Genomic DNA, 25,098 nt, shown 5'->3' with positions numbered 1-25,098 from the left:
ACATTTGTAAATTCCCGCTACCAGCAGCTGTGCGCTAAAGTACAGCAAAACTTTACTTGACAGTTTTACTGCCACTTTTGGCTTATTGCGGAATGCGGAGCATCAGGACATATCTTTGAGAATCTTGAACTGGATTCAGAAGAGTCGAAAATAAAGAAATGAGCTTATAAGGCTAATATTTCTGTAATAAGTTCATAAATGCATGTTTGTGGAAAAAACTGAGCCAGCCTTGGAGCCAGAAAAATGCAATGAAGGTGTGGGCCAAAAAAAAAAACTACTGTAGACGTTGGCCATTGGGAGCAATATTTTGGATTTTTCGGCATCCAATTGAAGTGTCTGTGTTCCCTTAGCGATTTGTCCTGTATAAAATACACAAAATTATTGAATGCCCTGCACTTATTACGGAGCGAGCGAAGCGAGCGTAGTCTTTCCTTAGATTAACGGTGTAGGGGTTTCATGCATCGGAACCTGCAACCTTTTATTGGTTCCCCCCATGTACAGACATTACGTTGACCAAAGTTACTCTACAATGCCCGCCTGCCACCCGGGTGTATTAAACTAAGCGGCCCGTATGATTGTTCGTTCACGTTCACCGTGGATCAGCCCGGCATCTGCCTTTACCCCATTGAAAGATTTCGCTCACATTCCGAACTCTATGTATTTTAGATTTGCGGGATAAAATGATCACTCCTCAACTTCCATCGCTCACGCACACAGCACACATCACACTTACAGCCGCTCACTCATTTACCCTACGCGCCGCGCCGATGAACATAATTTAGACGGGACGGCCCTGGATATAAACGGGAGAGCCCACCGCTATTTGCGGCGGGTCGGAAAGCCAAAATAAATCCAGGACATATGTCGGGGACTTCCGCAGCGCCTGGGCGCTGCGGCGTTAATTTAGGGGGGATGGAAAAGATCGCTTACCGAAAGATGTTGCCCCGACGACACCGCACTGGCAAATGCCACGAGAGGCGGGCCCGCGAGTCCCAGGTGCCGGCCAGCCGCAGCCTTTCACCCGGCGGGCACGCCTTTCCCGCCGGAGGCTATCATGCGGCGGACTGGCCTTACACGCACTCTGGTACTCCGGCCCGCCGTTTCTCTCCGACGTATGAATTTTGCCCTTACATAATAAGGGCAAAATTCATACGTCGGAGAGAAACGGCGGGCCGGAGTACCAGAGTGCGTGTAAGGCCAGTCCGCCGCATGATAGCCTCCGGCGGGAAAGGCGTGCCCGCCGGGTGAAAGGCTGCGGCTGGCCGGCACCTGGGACTCGCGGGCCCGCCTCTCGTGGCATTTGCCAGTGCGGTGTCGTCGGGGCAACATCTTTCGGTAAGCGATCTTTTCCATCCCCCCTAAATTAACGCCGCAGATATTTATGTAGGGGTTTCATGCATCGGAACCTGCAACCTTTTATTGGTTCCCCCCATGTACAGACATTACGTTGACCAAAGTTACTCTACAATGCCCGCCTGCCACCCGGGTGTATTAAACTAAGCGGCCCGTATGATTGTTCGTTCACGTTCACCGTGGATCAGCCCGGCATCTGCCTTTACCCCATTGAAAGATTTCGCTCACATTCCGAACTCTATGTATTTTAGATTTGCGGGATAAAATGATCACTCCTCAACTTCCATCGCTCACGCACACAGCACACATCACACTTACAGCCGCTCACTCATTTACCCTACGCGCCGCGCCGATGAACATAATTTAGACGGGACGGCCCTGGATATAAACGGGAGAGCCCACCGCTATTTGCGGCGGGTCGGAAAGCCAAAATAAATCCAGGACATATGTCGGGGACTTCCGCAGCGTCTGGGCGCTGCGGCGTTAATTTAGGGGGGATGGAAAAGATCGCTTACCGAAAGATGTTGCCCCGACGACACCGCACTGGCAAATGCCACGAGAGGCGGGCCCGCGAGTCCCAGGTGCCGGCCAGCCGCAGCCTTTCACCCGGCGGGCACGCCTTTCCCGCCGGAGGCTATCATGCGGCGGACTGGCCTTACACGCACTCTGGTACTCCGGCCCGCCGTTTCTCTCCGACGTATGAATTTTGCCCTTACATAATAATGCCCCCTCCGGCGCTGCGGCGTTAATTTAGGGGGGATGGAAAAGATCGCTTACCGAAAGATGTTGCCCCGACGACACCGCACTGGCAAATGCCACGAGAGGCGGGCCCGCGAGTCCCAGGTGCCGGCCAGCCGCAGCCTTTCACCCGGCGGGCACGCCTTTCCCGCCGGAGGCTATCATGCGGCGGACTGGCCTTACACGCACTCTGGTACTCCGGCCCGCCGTTTCTCTCCGACGTATGAATTTTGCCCTTACATAATAATGCCCCCTCCCTCGAACGGTCAAAAAGGGGTCCCCTTACTCTCCAGGTGAAGCTTGCGCTATGATCTGTACCAATAATTATCCTGCCTGAATCATTCATACCACATACATCCAACTTACATCAGTACATTACACTCGATCGCCCAGCCCCCAGCTCCCTCTCAATGATCGTCCGTGTCCGTTCTCCTGCCAATCGCATCACATGCTTGCCGTATTGTTCGCCGCTCCAATCCGTGACCCGCACTGATCCGCTCGCCCGCATCACCTCGAGTTCCTTCCGCTCCTTCCTTTCTGAGTTTATTCGCGCTGCACAGGCCGCCTCGAACGGCGGCGCGCGATGCACTGCCGGGGGCGCACGCTGCTGCCCATGGCCGGTTGTAGCGGGCGGTGGACACCTGGATAGATGGCCGCCTTCTTGGGCGGCCGTACCTTCATCCCAGCGCCACCGCCACAGTCCGGGAGCTCCCGAGCTCCAGCTACTGCCCCCGTTTGTAAGGTGCGTGCTCGCGCGCCGCTAGGTGTCGTGGCGACCGTCTCCTCCTGCCAAGCCCGCCTCAGAGTTGGATGGCTCCCGCCAGGCGTCCCGGGGTCGCGCCACCAGGTGGCGGTGGCGGCGGCGGCGGCGGCGGTTCATTGGCGCGGGTGGTGCGCCGTGCCCGCCGCCTGTCACGCTACCGCCAGCTTGGTACGCCACCGGTATAGGGCGTCGATCAACCACCAGGTGGCGGTGGCGGCGGCGACGGCGGCGGCTCATGTGCGCGGGTGGTGCGCCGTGCCCGCCGCCTGTCACGCTGCCGCCAGCTGGGTACGCCACCGGTGGAGGGCGTCGACCCCCGGGAGCTGTCATGTGGCGCCTCTGCACGGCCGGCACCTGAAGCTGCCGCCCGACCATATGCTGCCGCGGATACTCGGGCCGCTGGTTCTGGATCGGGCGGCTGTCGACAGGTGGTTCGGCTGTATCCCAGCCCGTGCAGAGCCGGCGGGGCCGTCAGGTCGGCCGGCCCGGCCGCCGTCACACACTGTACCGCCGCGGCCATTGGCACCGCGGTTTCCAGTGGGGCGGCCGCAGGCTGCTGACCGGCGCGTGGTGAGACGGGCCGAGCTCCGCCGCCCGCCGTACTGCCGGGGGCTGGACGGGACGGCTGGCGGATCGCGCGGCCTGATGGCCGTATGAGCGCCGCCGCTCCCGTCCTGCCGCGGGCGTTATCGTCGCTGGAGGCGGGCGGGCGGAGGTCCGTGGGCGAGTGCCGCCGCCCCGAGCTGGCGCGGCAGTAGTAGCCGCGGGATCGGCGCGGGGCAGCGGGCATTTTGGGCAGCGAGATGGGCGGTAGAGCTTCGTCCCTCCCGCCGCGGCTCTTGAATGCTGCGGCGGACCGGGAGGCGAGGTGAACGGCCGGAACGGCGAGGCCAGCAGCCGAGCGCAGCCGCCCGTACCGCCGCGGCTCTTGTGTGCCGCGGCCTCCGGGCAGCCGCGCAGACGGCTGGAGCGGCGGGGTCGGCAGCCGAGCGCAGCCACCCGTACCACCGCGGCTCTTGTGCGCCGCGGCTTCCGGGCAGCCGGGCAGACGGCTGGAGCGGCGGGGTCGGCAGCCGCGCGCCCACCGGTGGCGGCTGGCGTGCGGTGCGGCGAGTTGGAGAACGGATCACCGCCGTCGCCCGGCCCGTACGGCCGAGGTCTTGGTCGCCGCTGGCTCCTGGTCGGCGGCCGGCGGACCGGGCGACATGCCTGTGGGAGAGCAGGGGCTTTCCCTCCCCTCAATCATTCTGGCCCGTACATAACACACATACACACATCGCGACACTCTGCGGCATACATTTTTCTGAATCATTAACACTTGCAGCCTCGGTTCACATGAAATCTGACTAAATGTAGTTACCTTATTACGCTTCATCTGTTACAGCATTTACTATGGGGGAAAGTTTGTGACCGTTCGATAATTTTGAATGGGAATGTGGATTTTTATTAATGACAGCGAAACCTCGAACCAGTCCGCCACCATGTAGAAACTAGTCTAACCACAGTTGTAACACAGCATGCCTAACCCAAAGCCGGGCCGACATCCACCACTCACGTTTGCTGGTGGTCTCACACACCCATGCATTCTCCGCTCTCATTCGTCTGTTTCTCTCTCTCTCTCTCTCTCTCCCCTCTCTCTCTCTCTCCCTCTCTCTCTCTCTCTCTCTCTGTCTCTCTATTCTCTATCGCTTACTCTCTCTCTCTCACTCTCTCTGTTCAGCCTTCGTCTCTGTCTCTGTCTTTGTCTCCGTCTCTGTCTCTGTCTCAGTCTCAATATCAGTCTCAGACCCTGCTCTTTCACTCACAATCCGTCATCTCTCCTCCTCACCAAGTCCATAACCCTTTTCCCGCGTGCGCCCCAAACATACCTCAGTAATTTGGCCGCGAACACGTGATTTGAGCAAATGCGTCGTGATCCTCGGACCTTGATGTTCAGCGGATAGGGTATTCCGCGCCTGACTGGCACTTGCTCGGTCATGTGTTCGGGGCCAACATTTCCATGCGCTCGCTCGCTCAGTCGTTTGCTGTCATCTGATCGCTCCCTTATTCCGTCACGTCTCCTTTCCTCCGCCGCATCGTCCGTCGTCTTTCTCCCTCGTCATTTAAACTCCCCTCCCCCGGTCATACTCCCAAACCCCGGTCATTGTCCCCGTCCCACGCCCGCGCAAACACATTCCCTCCCCAGCCCGAGACCCATCCCTCCCCAGTGCCCGGACAAACACAATCAAACGCCTGCCTTGCCCTCCCTCAGCCCCGTCTCTCCCCACGACCCACGGCGCGGCGGCGGTCCACCCCTCGCGTGCCGACCGGCGCTCTCGGGCGCTTCATCGCACGACTCTCTCTCTCTCTCTTCCTCGCGCGACTCTGTCTCGCGCGACTCTCTGTCTCGCACGACTCTCTCGTGCGACTCTCTCTCTCTCGCTCTTTCTCGCGCGACTCTCTCGCACGACTCTCTCGTGCGACTCTCTCTCTCTCTCTTTCTCGCGCGACTCTGTCTCGCGCGACTCTCTGTCTCGCACGACTCTCTCGTGCGACTCTCTCTCTCTCTCTCTTTCTCGCGCGACTCTCTCGCACGACTCTCTCGTGCGACTCTCTCTCTCTCTTTCTCGCGCGACTCTGTCTCGCGCGACTCTGTCTCGCGCGACTCTCTGTCTCGCGCGACTCTCTCGCACGACTCTCTCGTGCGACCCTCTCTTTCTCTTTCTCTTTCGCGGCGCGCGGCGCATACTAATAACTACATGTGCATATGAAGTTTGAACACATAACAAAAACACTACTTCAACACTCATTCATCCACACTCGGCTGATCTATCCAACATTCATTTCTCGGTGGTCAGGTACCATTGCGCCATCCTCCCCTCGGGGGAGGATAACCAAAGGCAGCACTCCCACGCTGCCTCAACGATCAGGGGCGAGGTGCCTCTCTCGCTCCCAGCGCCTCAGAGACCACCCCTCCGGCGGGTGATCAGCCGAGCTGCGGAGGGGAGGGCTGTTTGGCGCTTGGGGAGATTCAGGGACCCGCCCGGACCCCAGGGCTGCGCGGTGACTACAGCTATACTTGTGCCGGTGCATGAGAAGATCGGGTTAATTGAAATTGGGAAAGTAACTTTTACGGGGCGCTACGCACCTCCAGCGAATTTGTGTGATATTAAAGGTAAAATTGCTTTGGGCTCTCTCTCTCATAGTTAAATTCCTGGGCTGTCATCTCCTTGCAGTCTGCGGGGCGCGGTAGTCAGCGATAAAGGTCGAATGGCTGCGCTGAGCGCTCCACAAGTTCACGAACTCAATCTACATACTCAATCCAGGTCGAACCGGCTGTCTCCCCGTAGCAGGCCCCAATTCTCCCCTCCACCGGCTGGTGAGCCGAACGGCGGAGGGTCGACTTGTTTTGATGGTGGTGGGCCAGTGCAGTGACCCGGCCGAGCTCCTACAGGCCGGTGAAAGCACCCTTAGCCCCTCGCTCAGGTATGTACGCGGTCCAGTCGGCCCATGTGACGGTCCGACCGACCCAGGTATCCGGTCCAATCGGCCCAGGGGCCGGCCCAGTCGGACCAGGTACCGGTGGCCGGTGGGGAGGGTCCGGCCGTGATTACGCACAGTGCGGCGCCGCGCAGCACGCACTTCACTCGGCTAGTCACCGAGTGATGGGATCGGCGCAGTAAGCGGCGCGCCGGCCCATCCTGCCGACCGACTGGGGACGGCGGCACCTGTGGTGCGGGTGATGGGGCCATTGAGCCCTTCCATGTCGGAGGCACAACACCGAGGTGACTGTGCTCAGGCCTGGAGCTTTTCCGACGAAATTAAATGAAGACTCATAACATGAGAACCATTGCAACCGTACCCGACTTAAACTAAAAATCGCTAAAACTGCTGATAGCCAAATTTTAGCTGGCAGACGATACATTGACGCCGACGGTACCGCGCTGAGTTCCTTCGCCTCAGCTCTGACGCTGCCGTTAAAACAAATAAGTTCACTGATGTAACTCGTTAAAACTATACATTACGACGTCCGAAACTTATTAAGACGGCATGCGCAGTACTGTTAAAGATATGCGAATCATTCTCGTATGGATGGATTTGTCTCGAAGTGAAACAGATAAATAAATAAACATATATACCGGACACGAATTTCCCAAAACTGCATGCCTATTTGGCGTGCCGCTCATTCTGCCTACCAATATGGTCGGGATATTGATTGAAAACCTAGAAGCGAACAATTTTGGATAATCAAGGTCCCTCTCTAATACGTTGATTTGTGCTGTATGAGGCGCTTTTTATCGCAATAATCTTTCCAGAAGGGATGATGGCGGCCATTGCGCCGGATATCGATTTATCAGAAGGTTTCGGTGCCGTACTGAGTGATTATGGGGTTAATTGTCTCGTTTGGTCCGTTTCGGAACGATAACTCTATCTTCCAAAATTATAGATGTCATGGAGCATGGCCGCAAGATGATGTACTAGTCAATACCAAAGAGCGTTCAGACATCAAAATGACCGCATTGGTTTTGAATCAATCGGCAACACAAAGCCACCGTCGTCTGGGGTGTGCAGTGCTCGGCTGCAGGCGGCCAGCGACGGGCGAGTCCAATGACTCCGGTGTTGTTATTGCGGATCGGCCCGGTTCGCCGCTGCTCCTTGGCGGCCCTCCGCTGCCCTGCGCTCTGCGGGTTGTCCCGCCCCGAGGCGTTTAGGATCGGCCGTGCGAATGCGGCGGCTCCCGCCTTCGGTCGAGTAGGTGGCCAACCCGTGGCGTCCGGCTCGATCCCATGGCCGGCGGCGCGATCCCATCACGATGGGAATGCGTCCCTTCTCTGGGACGGTCGGGGAGGGCCCTGCCGCGGACCTGCCACCCCCTTGCGCGGGCGGCGCGGCGGCTTGACCATAATTGCTCGGCCCGGCGCCGGCCCGGACGCTGACAGGTGCGCGTGGTGTGGGAGCACGGGGTCGGATCCAACCCGTCTGCTTGAGCAGGTGGATATCGGCAATCTGGCGGATCCGATCTGCCCTCGGGCCGATGATAGTGAAGCCTAAGCCGGGCACCCACACACCGCTCAGGAATACATATGATATGATATGAAATACAACACGTGCCTCACAGTAAATTAACCCGTGCTGTACAACAACATGCATTGTACAACACGCGGGAACTGACAATGTGGCACATACTATATTATACATCATATGAAATCACCCGTTACTGGTGTGGCAGCGCACGGCAGCGCCAAGACCAAAACGGTCCAGGAAATCATCCAGGAAAGGCATCGGATATGCCCGTGCTGCTGAATTTGCTGGAGCGACAGTCCAAACGGAGTCGGCTCAGCAACTAGGGCTTTGCGTCACCGCGCGCCGCTATACGTCTCGCCTGTTCTCCTCAAATGATCGGGACAAACCAAAGCTTGCCTCAGCTCGGGCTCCGTTCACCGTTGCATTTCCTAACTGCCGAAAGAATTAAGACGTTCATCATGCGTTAGACCCCATTGAACGTAAATCGCCGTCAGCTTCGGTTGGAGACTCAAATATCATGTGCAGTCGCGACGGATAGATTCCGCGCCACGTAGATTCAAGTGTATTTGCCTCTAATGTGCATTTTCAAGTACTCTTTCCAATATCCTCATTAAAATCCAACTACATAGAGGCCCTCTCTCGAGAAGCGCAAATGCCAATAAACACATGTTTTGCTCGTCTATACAGAACAAATTAAATTACTTCAGCGATAATTTAGGTTCCACTTGACGGCAAAGTGATGATCTGTGCGTGACAGGATTTTACAGAGGATTGAAAAATCCTGAGAGATTAATTTCCTCGGATTATTTGTCAATGCAAAACCGAAAATAGTTCAAGATATACTGTCTCACTGAATCGGTATGAAATGGTTCAGAGGCACTGGGTTCTTCCGTTATTACTAAATGAATTTAATTATAATCTGTAATTTTAATATTGGAAATACCAACTTATGCATCGGAATTTAAATGCGGGCACATTAAAATGAGCACTCAGCGCTCCATTCAAGAATTTCTGCTTTAATAAGTGTTGCCATTAAACCTGGAACCAAAGCTGTTCAGAACTTGTTTCTGGTCCGTGACTGAATTTAGTTGAGTTATCGCTACCACGTTTTAAACAAGGAAATGACAACGCGAAAATGCATGGATTAAACGAGGGAATTAACTACTTTGAACATAATATTGAAGATTTGACGAGACGTTTTAGGTACGTTTTGCGTCAAAAGAAACTGCAATGAACCGTAAGATTTGATCACTTCCCTGAATTTAAGACGGAAACATTGACGAAGCTCGACGGATCTTTCGTTGGAATGCGACTCATTCCGTAACGTACACTACTCGGCCCACTAACCTCCTGAAAAGGGGAATTTTGGGATGAGCCGTGCTCTTGGACCTGCAGACGTCTTGATTTTATAATTCATTGTTGCACTGCCTTTGCGTACCATATAAAGTTAGCTGATGAATGGGGATCACACGAATCCATTGAAACGGTTCCAGGGTCATCACCTATGAGCAAAACCTTCGGACCACACTTATGACAGTTTTCCCGGCAATTTGCAAGTGACAACTTGCATGGGAGATCTAAAGGTTTGCTGCCTGAATGCAAGGCTCCTTTCGGCACGAGGTGGAGATAATAATTGATTAGGGCTTTGCTGCCGAGCTAAGCTTGCCCGCGTTAAGCTACGTACAGCCTCGGTGCCGCCTTGATGACAGCTCGTCAGCGCCACAAGGTGCACGAGTGCACGACTTTACGGGAGGGATCGTCATCCCCGCTTAAAACTTTACCTAAAGACACCCAATCGTAACGTCCCCGATCCATTGCACCGATTTTGCCTATAAAATCTGTGAAGCCATGGACATTCCGGTTATCATCTTAAGTTACGATTAATATGCACCGCAAAGATGCACTGCACTTAAGACTATAGATATAATGCACTATGGTCTAAACGATTGTTCACGCTATCGCAGGGAATGTCTAAAGCCTCTATGGTCTCATTATGAGGCGTGAATGGCAGGCGACACAAGCAATTTGCTACATATTTAAATCAGGTGTATGAATGAAAGCAAATTGATGACTAATGATGAAAGCAAATTGATGACAAATGATATTCAATTTTCCGCATCTTTTCGTGACCACACATGACCTTGTTCGCACTGACTCAATCACACCAACCGTAACATACCTGTACACCAAACGATCCAATCATACGCCCACACATGTAACTCTGAAATACCGGGGTATTTCGCGGCCCTCGGTACTCACCGGTGACGACCTCCTCGTTGCCATCACACCAGCGGTGACGGCTCGTCACCGGACTCACGATTCCGCCGAACGGGCGAACCTGCACGCTCGCATGCGACCGACGACGACGCGAGCACTCATCTCGCGTACAAGCGGATTACATTCCGCCCGAGCGAACTCTTCCGCACCGCCGAACTCCGTAGATCTCATCCCCGATCTCCGACGGTCTCGCGCGAACCGACTGCCCTCATCTCTCATCTCTCATTATTGCGGTGGCGAGTTGTCCCCCCATACCCCCCTTTGATTGGGCTGATTCACGCGTGTGAACGTGACGAAAAGTATGGAAACATAGATTTACACAAGATATTAAAGCCAAAAGTAAGAACAGCTCGACCGGTAACCACCTCCAAGGGAGCGGAAATCACCGCCCACATCATGTCCTTTGGATCCGCCTCTGCACCACCCGGGCTCCGTCCGGACCTCCCACACGGCGTTACAGGGCCGATCGGCGTTTTATCCCGGGGAGCGCTGACCTTCCGTTGCGCATGACACGGGCCGGTGGACCGCGTGCCCGGAAGCGGCAAATACGCCCGGGTACCGATGTGCACTGACGCCGGGGAGCGGAATTCTACACTTGTCGCGTACCGCAGATTATGGCGGAAGGAACACTTCGGGCGTCCGGACCTCCGTTGGGAAAGATTTCCCGGCCGCGGTGCACCATATTTATGTAGGGGTTTCATGCATCGGAACCTGCAACCTTTTATTGGTTCCCCCCATGTACAGACATTACGTTGACCAAAGTTACTCTACAATGCCCGCCTGCCACCCGGGTGTATTAAACTAAGCGGCCCGTATGATTGTTCGTTCACGTTCACCGTGGATCAGCCCGGCATCTGCCTTTACCCCATTGAAAGATTTCGCTCACATTCCGAACTCTATGTATTTTAGATTTGCGGGATAAAATGATCACTCCTCAACTTCCATCGCTCACGCACACAGCACACATCACACTTACAGCCGCTCACTCATTTACCCTACGCGCCGCGCCGATGAACATAATTTAGACGGGACGGCCCTGGATATAAACGGGAGAGCCCACCGCTATTTGCGGCGGGTCGGAAAGCCAAAATAAATCCAGGACATATGTCGGGGACTTCCGCAGCGCCTGGGCGCTGCGGCGTTAATTTAGGGGGGATGGAAAAGATCGCTTACCGAAAGATGTTGCCCCGACGACACCGCACTGGCAAATGCCACGAGAGGCGGGCCCGCGAGTCCCAGGTGCCGGCCAGCCGCAGCCTTTCACCCGGCGGGCACGCCTTTCCCGCCGGAGGCTATCATGCGGCGGACTGGCCTTACACGCACTCTGGTACTCCGGCCCGCCGTTTCTCTCCGACGTATGAATTTTGCCCTTACAACGGAAATTTCTGAGTATGAGCGGCCGGCCGGCCGGCCGGCCGGCCGTGCGGACGCTTTTGCGAGGCTTATATCTCAGCAACCACTTGACCGATTTACACGGGGTAATTTTTGTAGGGTAGCTTCATTCCTTCTACCAAGTATTGGACTATTCCTGATGCATGTGGGTGACCCCTTATGCACGTGCCACGCGCAAAACGAAGAGGTGTCAGTTTTGTAATTGTTGCAATATCTCGGGAACTACTTGGCCGATTGCGCTGAAAGTTGGCATCAGGGTTGTATACGACTCAATCAATAGCAATCAATTCAATCACGACAAATTTGGGAAACCAATCAAATCAATCAAGTCAGAGCAGTTTTCGGGAATTGATTCAATCGACTCAAACGCGACAATGAAAGGAATCAATCAACTCAATCAAACGACTCAAACCAAGATATACATTAGGTTTTTTGCCCCACCAACTTGGAAAAGTGTCCATAGCAGTCTGGTGTACCTACCTACCTACCTACCTACCTACCTACAGAAGAAACAAAAATATTGTCATTTAAAATTATAAATTGCCATGCCATTCAAAGTTTCTATGTAATAAGGAAGGATACCTAGTGACGGACAGGTGGATCATGATATTGAGGTTCAATGGGTAGAATTGGAGCAGAAGTTTCATTTAATGGGTGCAAAATAACCCAGTAGTTGAGTTCAACAAACGCCCCGCAACCCAAATCACCACCTTTCACCTAAAAGTTGTCAATTTAATTTTGGCCATATTCCAGCTAAGTCATCAGGCCATCTACCCCATGTAAAGCCCCCGTCTGTCTCTTATGTGAGTTATGCGGAGCTCTTCTGAATTGAACCCTGAACATAATGAACCTAGCTAGGTTACATGCCACACTGACTTCAACAAACACCATATTGATATGAAAGTGTTGAAAATGTGCTATAAATTTGACAACTTCATTAGGTATGCTTTATGAAGACAGCAGGAAAGCAGGTAGGTACCTACTTACCTGCCTAGATGTGCCACTGGCTACCAACAGTACCAACGAAGGTAGATAGGTTATATGTGAAGAATTCAAAACATTTTATTGCAATACATTTTGAAACTGTTTGTGTTAGGACTGGGGGATAGGGATGAGCATTAAAAATATATTTAAAAGGAAATGGAAAGGACAGGGACTCTGGAACCACAGGATAAGTTAAGGACAAAGGAAGAAGAACAAGGAAAATTAAATCCCGTTGGTTGTTGTTGTTGTTGTTGAAGAGTTAGGACGCGCAGAAATGCCGTTGGTGCGACTGCGAAAAAACAAAGAAAACGTTTTGCCAAGAAGTATGCTAAGCTTTTATAAATCCTTATTCTACGTCTTTTGATTTTTTGGTAAGATGACGTCATTGATTATCATGTAGTATGGTAGATCATCATAAAATAAATCGGTTGTACAACACCAATTTCGTTTTCATTATTATTTCATTTGAAATAAAACCACTTAATAATATTCGGTAAAATATTTTAAGGAAAATGAAATATGTTAAATATGTTATGCCTAGGCTCTCAGGAGAAAAGGATCAACAAACGTTCTGCTGCAAATTAAACAATGCAGCAAATTAGCTACGTAAACGTAAACGTAATTAGCGAGTCGAAAACGGCGCTTTTGTTTCAGTTATTTTTGTAGGGATTTCGCATATTTATAGAGTTCAGTGGGTTGTTTCTGAGGAGATGTCGAGATGTGAATTAGTAATTAATCATACTTTATTAGTATATAGGGCCTTGCACTTTATCATCTGGATTAAAAAAAAAGTTTCCTGCTGAGTGCAGAAAGGTAGGTAGGTGCATCGCCAGGTTCTATCACAGGATAAGAGCAGTTATTGCAGTTGAAAGTCAAAGTTGGCTGTTCATGTTTAGGCCCTGTTCTTTATTTGGCCATCTACCCCATATTGCAGTTGTGATGACAAGCAGTTTTCAGTGTAGTTTTGTGATCTTTGATGTCATCAATTGGTGTCATTATTTTCGTCAACTAAAACTTATTTCAACTTTCCATTCAATCGACTCAATCATACGAGTCACTCTAATTTTCGGGAATCAAATCAGTCAACCAGTCGCTAAAGTCAAACGAGTCAGTCAACCAGTCATCTCGAAAAGTCAATCGACTCAATCCAATCAACTCAAAATACGCGTTGAATCAAATCAATCAATTCAATCGACTTGATTGGTATACAACCCTGGTTGGCATGTAGGTAGGCACCCACTAGGCACTGCATATCCATGTGCCAGAGTTGGGGTGCTGCTGCACGTGCGCACGTGCAGGGGTCGTTTCCAGATCTCGAGAACGGCTGGACCGATGGCACTCAAATTTGGTACACGGTTAGGGACCAGTTAGTAGGGTGCCGTGCACAAGTCAGTTGGGACCCATTCTGCACGTGCGCACGTGCAGGGTGCCGCTTCCAGATCTCGAGAACGGCTGGGCCGATTGTGCTCAAATTTGGCACATCGCTAGAGACCGGTTAGTAGGGTGCCGTGCACAAGTCAGTTGGAGGTACCCCCTCGAAATTTCGCACGTGCAAGGCTCACCCTCTCGCTCGCTCCGTTAGTCGCCCCAAAAGGCGCTATACTGGTTTATTCAATGATACGAGCCGGGAGCCCTGGCAATAGAGCCAAGCGGCTTGACAGCCGTCTTCAGTCCACCGTATGCTGCCCTCTATGAGGCGGCGTCTAACGCCACCTACTATGCTGATGCTAATTTCGCGTCCGTTCTTGATAAAAGCCTCGGCCAGATCGATTGTCGACTGGATGGTTGCCGACTGGAAGAAGTAAGAACCTTATGAACGGGATTCCTTTCATCCATGGCTACACTATCAACGTTTCGATCAAGTTCCTGCCACCAAAGGTCCCACCTTCCCTTCATACGTTTCCGTCCTACTTCACGAAGTGTTGAAGTGCAGAGCAGAAGTGATTAGATCTGTGCCCCGCGCTACAATGAACCCGCCATCGGTGACCGTTATCTGCATCTCAGCAAATGTATCCTTCATTTCACATGGCCGGTCGTGGACGTAGAGGCGTCTAAACTCAAATAGCGCAGAATCATTGCTCAATTCTTACCGGGCTAGCGCAAAACGACGAAATCAAAAAGCGTTATATTGTCAGGCACGAACAGCATCAATGTGACCCACACATTCGTCAATATTAACGTTCGCGACATTCAAAGGTAGCTCGCTCTATAACCAGCCAATTCAAGCTACAATACTGATCAATATTTGCACTAAAAGCGAAAACGTTACAGGATACAAAGATAAAAGCTCGACATTCGAACGGTCTATTCATGCTTCCAGCAAAACCCCGAGTATGCAATGTGCAAAAATACTGACCTATTTTTCCAGCATGGCATTATACGTGACTGCAACAGCATCGATATCTACAATCTACAGCCCAATTAGCTCGATTAATTCGTTAAATCATATGCAACACTAATGTTGGTATATAACCAAACAGCACGCTAGCGCAGTACTAAGGATTAGGTAGATCATAGATGAGATGCCTGTTTTGGTCTCTTAGCGCTAAGTATGGCACAATGGTCATGTCATGACTCGTGATCCATGTTATGTCACCTCAACAGACCGCCTCAGATAACGCAGGTTGTACAAGTTTGCAACAGTAGCACTTGACAGTATAAAAATACCTCTAACGTTACGGTACAAATCTAGCACGGTGGGGAGTGAGTGCTACCACACTTCTCGTGGAGGACGCCTGCAATACGAAAAAGATGGCACATAAACATCTGCTCATAAGTCGAACGAAGCGCTAAATCTAGCGATACACAGTAGTTACTGGCTGTTAGTAATTAATACCCCTAGATAACTAAACATGACTGGTGGGTTAGGAAGCAATGCTATTTTAAAATGACTTAGTCTGGGCTTATTAAAGACACGAAGCCCAATGAAGACAGCAAACATAAGTCTACCGTCCACAGTTGCAAATAAGCTCGTTTTGTTATACTGAAATGGTCACTCCTGCTTTATCCTCCGTACCTCTCACAGGCACTGAACTGGATCCCAGCTCCGGAGTCACCCTCCCCCCACTGTCCACAGCCGTCCACGTTTAGTTGGCGGGCGTCGGACACCCATCCACGCTACACGTGCCCTCCAGCTCCGCCCCTATGGTACCCGCGTCCTCCGTGTCACTCACGTATCCCGGTTCGCCCGTGTACTTGATGGGCGTGACCAGAAGCGGACTAGCAGAGTAGGCGAGCAGCGACCCGGCGCCGGAGAACTGGGCTGCCCAGCCGGTGTTAGGGTGCTGTCCAAACATGATCGGGAGGTACTCATCGACGGCGATCATCTTACCCAGCGGCTCCTCTTTGAGGAGTTTCTCGGCGCCGCGCCGGGTCAGCGCGTATGCGAGTGTCCAGTAGGTGTAGCTCGGGTGGACGAGCCTCTGCGCACCGGCTACCCACTCCTCGTCCGTACGCATGATCTTTCTACCGAGATAGATCAGGTCCCAGTCGAGGTTCAGAGCGTCCACCTCTGCCATCAGTCTCTCCAGTCGGTAATTAAAGTACGACGCGAACCGCAAGTCATCCTCAAAGACGATGACACGTTCGTGCCCATGCTCTACCATGTCACTCCAGACGCGATGGTGGCTCAAGAAGCAGCCGATCTCGCCGAACGTCAGACGGCGGTCGTTGATCGGATCCCGGTAGTCCCGCAACATGGCCACGCCGAGCTCCGCCAGCGCGCTGTCGTTGAGCTGCCGGCCGTCCACGGCGTCTACGGTCTCGGCATCGATCCCCAGCTCATCAAAGGCGAGCAGCATGCGGCGACGCCGATCCGGCCTCCGCGCCAGGCCGATCATGTAGATGTGATCGAAGCCGAGTTTTGTCTTCTCCGGGGGATCGGGGACGAACGGACGCAGCACGGAGGCCACTGGAGGAGGCGGGTGGTCCACCATCATCTCCAGCTTGATGTTGACGATGTTGAGCCACTCCTTGCCGAGCACCTCCGGCGACCGGAGCGGGATTGGCATCTGGCCGAAATCCCGCTGGTTGCACACGTGCATCTCCATGCCGGCTTGACGAGCCGACAGCGCGAATGTAATGACATCGTCGGACGTCGGCCCGATGGGAGCCGGCAGCTTCTCACGGACAAAGGTGAGTCCGTCAGAGCGGGTCGACAACAGGTTCACCAGCACGCAGGAGTGGACCATCGGCACGGAGAAGCAGCCGCGCTTCTTACTGCCGTATATCTGTCCGTACTCCTCCGTACGACGGTAGTAAAAGTTGTCGTCCATCCCTGCCCAGAAGTTCGAGTAAGCGCCGTGCGTGCGTAACATCGGCGCTACCACCGGCTTCCGCATCTCAATTAGCTGACGCAGCACAGCGGCTTCGTGGAGGATGACATCGGCATCCAGGAACCAGACGAAGTCGGCCCAGATGCGGCGCGCGGCGGCGAGCGCGTCCTCCTTGAGTTTAATCACGTCTCTGTAGCGTCCCTCGGACATGTCGATGGCACTGCTCTCGTCAGGTCGCAGTGGCGGTGAGGTGGTGTTCAGCACTGCGTGAACACTCCTGTACAGTGACCGGTATTCAGCGAGCCACGCAGCCAGCAGCTCAGCAGAGCGGTCCTCGTTGTGGTCACTGTGGATCCACAGAGCCAGTCTCTCCTTTGGATAGTCAAGCTCACTGAGCTGAGTCAGAGTGTACGGCAGGTAAGGCTCCTTGTTACGCACTAGCATCACGATCATCACTGTTGGTGGCTTCAGCTCGTCCTCTGAGCTGATCCTCTGATGCTGATGCTCATCCTCTGAGCTGATGCGTGAGGCCAATGCCACAAGCATTACCACCACAACTAGCTGAGACATGATCACCTCCTTGGCTTGCAGTCAGATCAAGATGAGAATTCACTGGTTCTCTTTGCCAGTTGGCTATTCAGGCAATAATGAAGCACCCCAGGCCATGCATCCAGTGAAAGGATACAAAATCCTGAAAAGAATTGCAATCAGTCAACAAAATGACATGACAACGTTTATAATGTACGGCCTAGCCAACAGTGTGAGTGAGGACTTCAGTTCAAATTCACATTGACATTATCTCTAGCTGATAGAGCATCCATTGGCCATTGCTCAGTTGAACATTTATTCGATTCACTACTTTTCAATAATAAACAGTGTATTTAGCAAATCATGGGGCCTGCCGCAGTCAGATCTTCAACAAATCAAAGATTACCATGAGTGACTAGTGAGAGGGACATTCAAAAAATAACTATTGAAACCTTTCTTCCAGTACCCGAAAAAAATGCTTGATGATACCCATGAACTGAAGCAATGCTTTGTAAACACAAGCCAACGAAAAAGGTGCCACACAGCTGGTAGTGTACAAAATATCTATTGAAGCTGCAAAGCCGACTTGAGTAAACACAAGAAGGCACAGCCCCAAGCTTTAGAAGCTAGACTCGAAAAGCTAGAAGAGGCCCTTCAGAAGCACACAGAGTTCACAACAAAAGCCCTCCAGGCACACGAAAAGTCTGCTGAAGCCTTCAGCAGTCAGCTAGTGAAGCTGGTTGACACTTGTGAGAGAAACGCACAGGAACAGACAAAGGTCCTAAAAACTACCTTTGAACAGCAGAAATCATCATACGCAGAAGCTGTTAAAGGCTCCTGCAATGAAATTGCAAGCACAGTGCGGACTCAGTTGGCTTCCCTACCCAAAACCAATGAGTCTCGCAACACAAAGGATGTGCAGGACTTGTCAAAAGTCCTCGATGACCACCTGGACAAAGAAAGGAGAAGGGCAAACATTGTCGTGCACAACTTCACTGAGTCTGCTGGTGACACCCTTGCTGAACGTTCAGAGAAAGACTCTGCGCTGTTTGTCTCCCTGGTCAAAGACGTCATGAAAGTGAATGTTGCTGTAACACGATCCTTCAGAGTGGGAAAGAAACTCCAAGACAGGCCCAGACTCCTGATCGTGACCCTGGCTAACCCCTCTGCTAGGCGTGATGTACTTCAAGGAGCACCCCAACTACGCCACTCAGAACAGTACAGCAACATCTATCTGACCCCAGACCTGACCCGGGACGAGCGGGAGGCAGGAAGAAAGCTGAGAGAGGAACTGGCAGCAAGGAAGATGGCAGGGGAGACCAACCTGTTCATAAGAGGTGGTCGAATTGTCTCACACAGCCTGGGCCAAGAAAAGGTGGTACCCAAGGAGCAGGCCAACAATGACGGTGCAACTGCCCCAGACAACCATATCAGTGAGAGCACGCCCAGTCGGGAACAGCCAGGAAACATCACACCTGTAACAGCAGCTACAAATGTTTCTAGCCATGCCCGACCAGTGAGGCCTGCTGCTGCTTTCACAGAGACATCTGCCACAAATGTTTCGAATGATGCTCACCCAGCAGAGTCAGCCGCTGCTGGCTCAGGGACAAACAAGAAAACACAGTATCAAAGCAAACAACCAGCTCAATGACTAAATGGGGAGGCGGCTGGAGGAGTAACGCAAGGGCTTAAGGTATTGTATACCAACGCGGACCAATTTGTAAGCAAACGAGATGACATGGCCATGCTTATCTGCCAAGATGAGCCAGACATCATCCTCATTACAGAAGTGATTCCAAAAGCTCAGCGGCTTCCACTGTCGCCTGCACTGCTGAACCTGGCTGGCTATGTACTTTACACCAACTTTGACCCATGCTCCCCCAACCTTGGTACCAGTGGTATGAGAGGGATCTGTGTGTACACAGCTGAGACCCTCAAGGTGTCCGAAGTCACAATTCAGTACCAGTCCTCCGTTGAACATGTGTGGATCAAGTTGGCACTTGCTGGCAGTGACTGCTTACTCATCGGATGCCTTTACAGGAGTCCATCAGGAAACACTGAGGAGAGCATCAGAGAAGCTGAACAGTTAATTTGCACATCATCAAGGTCCATGCCATTCACACATCTCTTGATTGTTGGTGACCTGAACCTGCCGCACATAAACTGGGACAGTGGAACATCATCCGCCCCTCTCTCCCATGGTTCTCACTCATTTATCAACACTGTTCATGAATGTTTCCTGTTCCAACATGTACTAAGCCCAACAAGATACCGACCAGGCGAGACTCCAAACACCCTCGACTTGGTCTTCACTAACGAGGAAGGCATGGTCTCCAACCTGGAATACCTCCCCGGCCTGAGCAGCAGTGACCACGTCATTCTCAGATTTACTCTGGTATGCTACTCTCCAAGGAACTTAAACCAAGCATCTCACCATGTAGTCATCGACTATGGAAGCCTCCCCAAGGAATTGGAGGAGTGCAACTGGTCGCAGCTGGCAAACATGAACATGGAAGAATCCTACGCCACCTTTAAAGAACAATTATCAGCTGCTGTTGCTCGATGCTCGAAACGGAGGAAGAACGGACAGAAAAAGAACATGTACTTGAACAGGACAGCTATGCAGCTACGAAAGCAAAAGAGGGAGCTGTGGAGCAAATACCGTCAATCCGGCGACGCCCTGGATTACGCCAGGTTTACGAGATGCAGAAACAGGCTCAGAAAGTTCACAAGGTATCTCAGAAAAGAATACGAAACCAAGTTAGTTGAACAGCTGAAGCAAAACCCAAAAGCGTTCTGGAGATACTCGAACTCAAGGCTGAAAACCAGAAGCAGAATCGAGGAACTCCGGGACGTAAACGGGACCCTGACATCCGACAACCAAGAAAAATCGGATCTGCTGAGCAGGTACTTCAGCAGCATATTTACGCCAGTTGACCATTCCTGCCCTCACTTTGACTTAGGTTTCCAGGGACCCATGCTGCAAGACATTGAAGTGTCTGCTGAGGAGGTAAAGGCAAAACTGCTCGCTCTAAGGCCTAACAGTGCCCCGGGCCCAGACGCCGTGCACCCCAGGGTACTTCGCGAAGCTGCCTCGATGGTTTGCCTTCCACTCAGTGTCCTGTTCAGGAAGTCTCTTGACTCTGGTATACTGCCACCAGACTGGAAGACAGGTGAGATTACTCCCATCTACAAGAAGGGGAACCGCCAGAGACCAGAGAGCTACCGGCCAGTCAGTCTCACCTCGGTCCCATCGAAAGTTATGGAATCCATCATTCGCGACCGCCTCCTTCAGCACTTTTCTGATGCAGGGCTCCTCCACAAGGCACAACATGGGTTTCTCCCGAAGAGATCCTGCTCGACCCAGCTGCTTGAGGTGATGGAGGACTGGAGCGCTGCTGTGGAGGCCGGGGAACCGATCGATGTCGCATACCTGGACTTCTCCAAGGCCTTTGATTCTGTCCCGCACCAACGTCTCATCACGAAACTACATGGCTATGGCATCAGGGGAAAACTGCTGGTTTGGATCGCCGCCTTCCTGCTCGATCGCCGACAGAGGGTGGTCGTCGGAGGTGCGAAGTCCGACTGGACTCCGGTGACCAGCGGAATCCCCCAGGGATCTGTGCTCGGGCCGATCTTGTTTAATATATTTGTGAATGACATGCCTGGTCAGGTCTCCGGCTGCATCAAGCTCTTCGCCGACGATACCAAATTGTACCGCCACGTGACTGGAAACTCCGCCGAGTTCCAAGCCGACATCGACGCCCTCGTCCGCTGGTCGAGCAAGTGGCTGCTGCCCTTCAATGCTTCAAAATGCAAAGTGATGCACATTGGCAGACTCAACCCTGGGAGAACCTACCGCCTGAACGACTCTGCCATCGAGGGAGTTACGGAGGAAAAGGACCTGGGCATCATCATCGACGAAGACCTGAAGTTTCACCAGCAAGCAGCGGCTGCCATCGCGAAAGCCTCCCAGATGCTGGCTGTCGTGAAGCGCTCCTTCGCTACCATCAATGAGGTCACTCTCCCTCTGCTCTACAAGTCCATGGTCCGACCTTTTCTGGAGTATGGGAACCTGATCTGGGGACCCTTTGGCAGAGTTGACCAGGCAAAACTGGAGCGGGTGCAGCGCAGGGCAACCCGGATGGTTCTGAGCGTCCGGCATCTCCCGTACCCGGACCGACTACGTCATCTTCGCCTCCCCTCGCTGTACTACCGACGACGCAGAGGCGATATGATCACCGTTTTTCAGCTGCTGCACGGCGAGATGGCAGTGGAACCCGAACGGTTCCTGCACAAGAGCACCTCCAACCAAACAAGAGGCCACCAGTGGAAACTGCTCAAGCCCAGAGCGAACACCCTGACACGAAGAAACGCCCTCAGCACAAGAGTCGTCAACGACTGGAACGCCCTGCCGTCCACAGTAGTGTCTGCCACATCGGTTGTTCAGTTCAAGGCACGACTGGACCGACACTGGGCGAACAAGATGTACGACATCCCGAATCCCTACTATTAAGAGCCTCGCCTTTACCTGTCACACACGCTCGATGGGAGCGGGACCTCCAGGCCTAGTGGCCTTATTACCCGATAACCGATAAGGTAAGGTAAGGTAAGGTAAGCTTTCGCAAGTCATAAATCACCAATTGAAACAGAATAAAGGCTGCTGGCTTACGGAAATTGTGAGTTCATTGGCTGACAGGCGCTCTTGATCCTGATGCTGAGGCAGGCTGAACATAAATAACACTTTGCTTCGATCCTGGCGCATCAACGACAGACCCCGGCGAAAAAGTTATAGCACTTGGCGGCGATTAATTGACCTTATTTTTGCATAGATTGAACTTGATTAAAGTTGGTGGTTCTTGTTTACAAGGGTATGGATAAGTCAGCATAATTTGGTAGTTCTTAAAGCAGGCCATGAGAAGGCAGCATATTGTTTTCGTTGGATGTTTGGTGTTTTTTGCTTTATGTATCCACCTAGGAATTGGGATATTTTCACTTCTCTACTTAAAATGAAAATGCAAACATAGCTTGTGGATTACTTTATTTGCTAAAAAATGGCTTAAGACATTGTCACTCTGTGGTTGTTGAGTCAGGGCGAGAGATTTGAATAGCTTTTTCTCCTAGCTGCTTGTTTATGGTGTTCAATACATGTCCGTAGTCAACCAGTAAGTCTCTATTTTGGATTGACATTTGTCTTTATTTCCTTGTTTACATTCCAGGACTGGCCACCAAACTGCAAGTGCAAGATGTCATTCCTTTCAACACACAAAATTATGATGGTTGCAAGAACTCTGTCTTATTGTAAACATTTGAGACAAGTGAAGACAGGCCTGTCAGAGTGTCCATCTATTGTCTATGTTGCTTTCTCCAACTGCCAGAGAAGATTATATGCAGAAGATTCATCCAACAAAGGCGCAGTATCTAAAGCCTCATCATCAGATGTTGGTGATGCAAAACCAATCACATTCAAGGAAAAGGGTGAGCAATTATGCATAGACCATACTCAAGTCAGTATACAATTATATATCATGGCAAAGTTTTACTCAAATCTGTAATGCAGTTTAATATAGACTATCAACTATAGGTATTGCTCTTCAATCACTTGAACTCAGAAATAGTGTTCATTTGCTGTCATGGCTGGTTAGGTTTGTAATGTCATTTCTGTTCCCATCTCACCCCTCCTCCCCTCCCCTGTATCTTCCGGCAGTGAAAGAGAACACCAAGACGACCGGCTACGGCCTGATCATGCTGGGAGGCATCGGTGTCACGGCCGTCATGTTCTACGCCATCTTCCGCGAGCTGTTCAGCAGCAAGAGCCCCAACTCGGTGTACTCGGCGGCGCTGCAGCGGTGCGCCGAGGAGCCGCGTGTGGTAGACACTCTCGGCGCGCCGGTGAAGGGGCACGGCGAGGAGACTCGCCGCGGTCGCCGCCGGCACGTCAGCCACCTCAACTACCAGCAGGATGGCGTCAACCACATGCGCATGAAGTTCTACATCGACGGCAGTCGCCAGTCGGGCACCGTCTACCTGGATGTGCGGGAGGTGAGGCACGGGAGGGGGAGGTTGTCGGTGCTTAGAGGGGGTCGGAAGCAGAGACAGAAAGCTAAGGATGAATACTCGTTATTGGCGGAAAACGATCACCTATCGATCTGTTTAGTGTTAAGTCTTGATGGTCTTTTTTCGGCATTCGTTTTGTCTGGCTCCGTTGTGCCCTCTTTTTAGTTCTTTTTTAGTTTGATTTAGCTACCTTTTGAATCGTTTTTTGACCGATCGCTCTTTTTCGTTCACAGAGTCCCGAAACTGGACGGTACGAGTACCGGTACTTGTTTGTTTAGAGGTGGACCTTATGTGGTAGTTATCGGGTCATCGTATTGGAGGATAACCGATGCTTTTCCGCTGTTCACAGAGTCCCGAGACTGGACGGTACGAGTACCGGTACTTGTTTGTAGAGGTGGACGGCAGTCGGCGGGTCATCGTCCTGGAGGATAACCGGGCGTCCGAGCCCCGCTCTCTGCCGGCTCTGCCGCCCCTGAAAGACTACAGCCAGCCGCGCAGCGAAATGTGATCCGGTCAGATCAGGTCAGCCCAGGTCAACGGTCGACTGAGAGTGCCGAGAGCAGAGCGTGGGTATATAAGGGGACCTGCCTCCGTGGGGCAGGTCTGGCGCTCTACTTCGACTAGGGTAACGTCCTGGCCTATATCACTCGTTCTGCTAACCTGATGACGCATTAGCAAAAATAATCTTGCCGGTGAAGGGCTTAGATATTGACGACGCCACGCTATGCGTTGGTGACCGAATAGTGAATGAACTGACGTTCGATAAATGAGCCAGTGGGGCCGTCAGGGGAGGCAAACTCTGGCGGACTTTAAACTAGCTTCAAGCGCATTGAAAACGAGGGTGTTCATGCTGCCTGTAACTGAGCCGGTACTTGTGGCGAGTTTAATGCCATAGCATCCGGCAGCTCGATTTCGAAAATCAACATGGAGAAGTGGTATTTGACCGGTTGTGGCGCTGAACTGAGTGTGTCGTTGGAGCCGACGCGAGGCGCGGCTCGCTAGAGTGATCCGCAGAAGTCTGGGTGTGTCTTTGTTACGCTGATGATGGGTGATGTGTGTGTATGTGTTGTGTGTGTTATATCAAGTGTGCGTGTGATGTGGTCCCTCAGTGCGTTTCAATGGACATGGTCGTTCGGAAATGGGAGAAAGATGTGGCTTCTATGTGACCGATAACTCGTTCTTACCGAGTCGGTCCCATTTGTTTGTGTGTCGGTCGTAATTATTGTCCCCATTGTCTGGCGGGGTGAATCCGTTCCCGTCCGAACGCTGGCAATGAGGGCACAGTGGTTTCAACTTCCTCCTCCCCAGAAGGGTAGGGTGATGTGAGCTGAATAGGGAGGGGGAAACCGTCACCGGCTGGCCTACTGCCAACGCTGATGCAATACATTGCCGCAAAATCGGCCGGTCGGTCCGTGTGTGCTGTGCTGCTCCCACAGAGTCTGGCTCTGTCTGGCGGAGAGGAGATAAAGGTGCCATTTGATATGGTATAAGATACATGTTCGGAGCGGTGCGGGGTCGATGAACTCTGCGTCTGGAGCGATATGGTCGGAAGTCGGAATGAGCTGTGTGTTTCTCTTTCTATATTTCAGAGACATTGGGGTAATGGTGTTCCTTGAGCGACTTTTTTTGCTTGCTACATCCATGTGGGGTGGCATCGGCACTGGATAGGAAATTGTTAAACCGATACACCTTTGCGGGTGCTACGTGTGGCCCGTGATCCCATTAGCT

The 25,098-nt window shown here is 52.3% G+C and overlaps 3 protein-coding genes across 5 annotated transcripts; 1 reads left to right on the top strand and 2 right to left on the bottom strand.

Annotated features, from left to right (window-relative positions):
• Positions 1 to 3,047: 3,047 nt before the first annotated feature.
• On the bottom strand, positions 3,048 to 4,669 carry LOC122389708 (branchpoint-bridging protein-like). Its single transcript, XM_043381993.1, has 2 exons — positions 4,660 to 4,669; positions 3,048 to 3,700 (listed from the first exon to the last, which is right to left on the bottom strand). Exons 1-2 carry the CDS (start codon positions 4,667 to 4,669, stop codon positions 3,048 to 3,050), a joined length of 663 nt encoding a protein of 220 aa, XP_043237928.1.
• An 8,538-nt stretch (positions 4,670 to 13,207) lies between these two features.
• LOC122389727 (mitochondrial import inner membrane translocase subunit Tim21-like) lies at positions 13,208 to 24,781 on the top strand. 3 transcript variants are annotated; one of them, XM_043382044.1, is made up of 4 exons: positions 13,208 to 13,239; positions 22,533 to 22,791; positions 23,021 to 23,355; positions 23,720 to 24,781. In XM_043382044.1, exons 1-4 carry the CDS (start codon positions 13,222 to 13,224, stop codon positions 23,876 to 23,878), a joined length of 771 nt encoding a protein of 256 aa, XP_043237979.1. In that variant the 5' UTR covers positions 13,208 to 13,221; the 3' UTR covers positions 23,879 to 24,781. The 3 variants fall into 3 exon arrangements, with proteins under 3 accessions (XP_043237979.1, XP_043237981.1, XP_043237980.1); XM_043382046.1 differs by lacking the exon at positions 13,208 to 13,239 and adding an exon at positions 22,086 to 22,184; XM_043382045.1 differs by lacking the exon at positions 13,208 to 13,239 and adding an exon at positions 22,243 to 22,251.
• Positions 14,625 to 17,479, bottom strand: LOC122389726 (glycosyltransferase 25 family member-like). Its single transcript, XM_043382043.1, has one exon. The coding sequence runs from the start codon at positions 17,353 to 17,355 to the stop codon at positions 15,598 to 15,600; it is 1,758 nt and encodes a 585-aa protein (XP_043237978.1). The 5' UTR covers positions 17,356 to 17,479; the 3' UTR covers positions 14,625 to 15,597.
• Positions 24,782 to 25,098: the final 317 nt, after the last annotated feature.

This window comes from Amphibalanus amphitrite, unplaced genomic scaffold (genome assembly GCF_019059575.1).
Source record: "Amphibalanus amphitrite isolate SeventyFive unplaced genomic scaffold, NRLGWU_Aamphi_draft 000369F_arrow, whole genome shotgun sequence".
NCBI lineage: Eukaryota > Metazoa > Arthropoda > Thecostraca > Balanomorpha > Balanidae > Amphibalanus > Amphibalanus amphitrite.
This window is presented reverse-complemented; position numbering and strand designations above follow the sequence as displayed.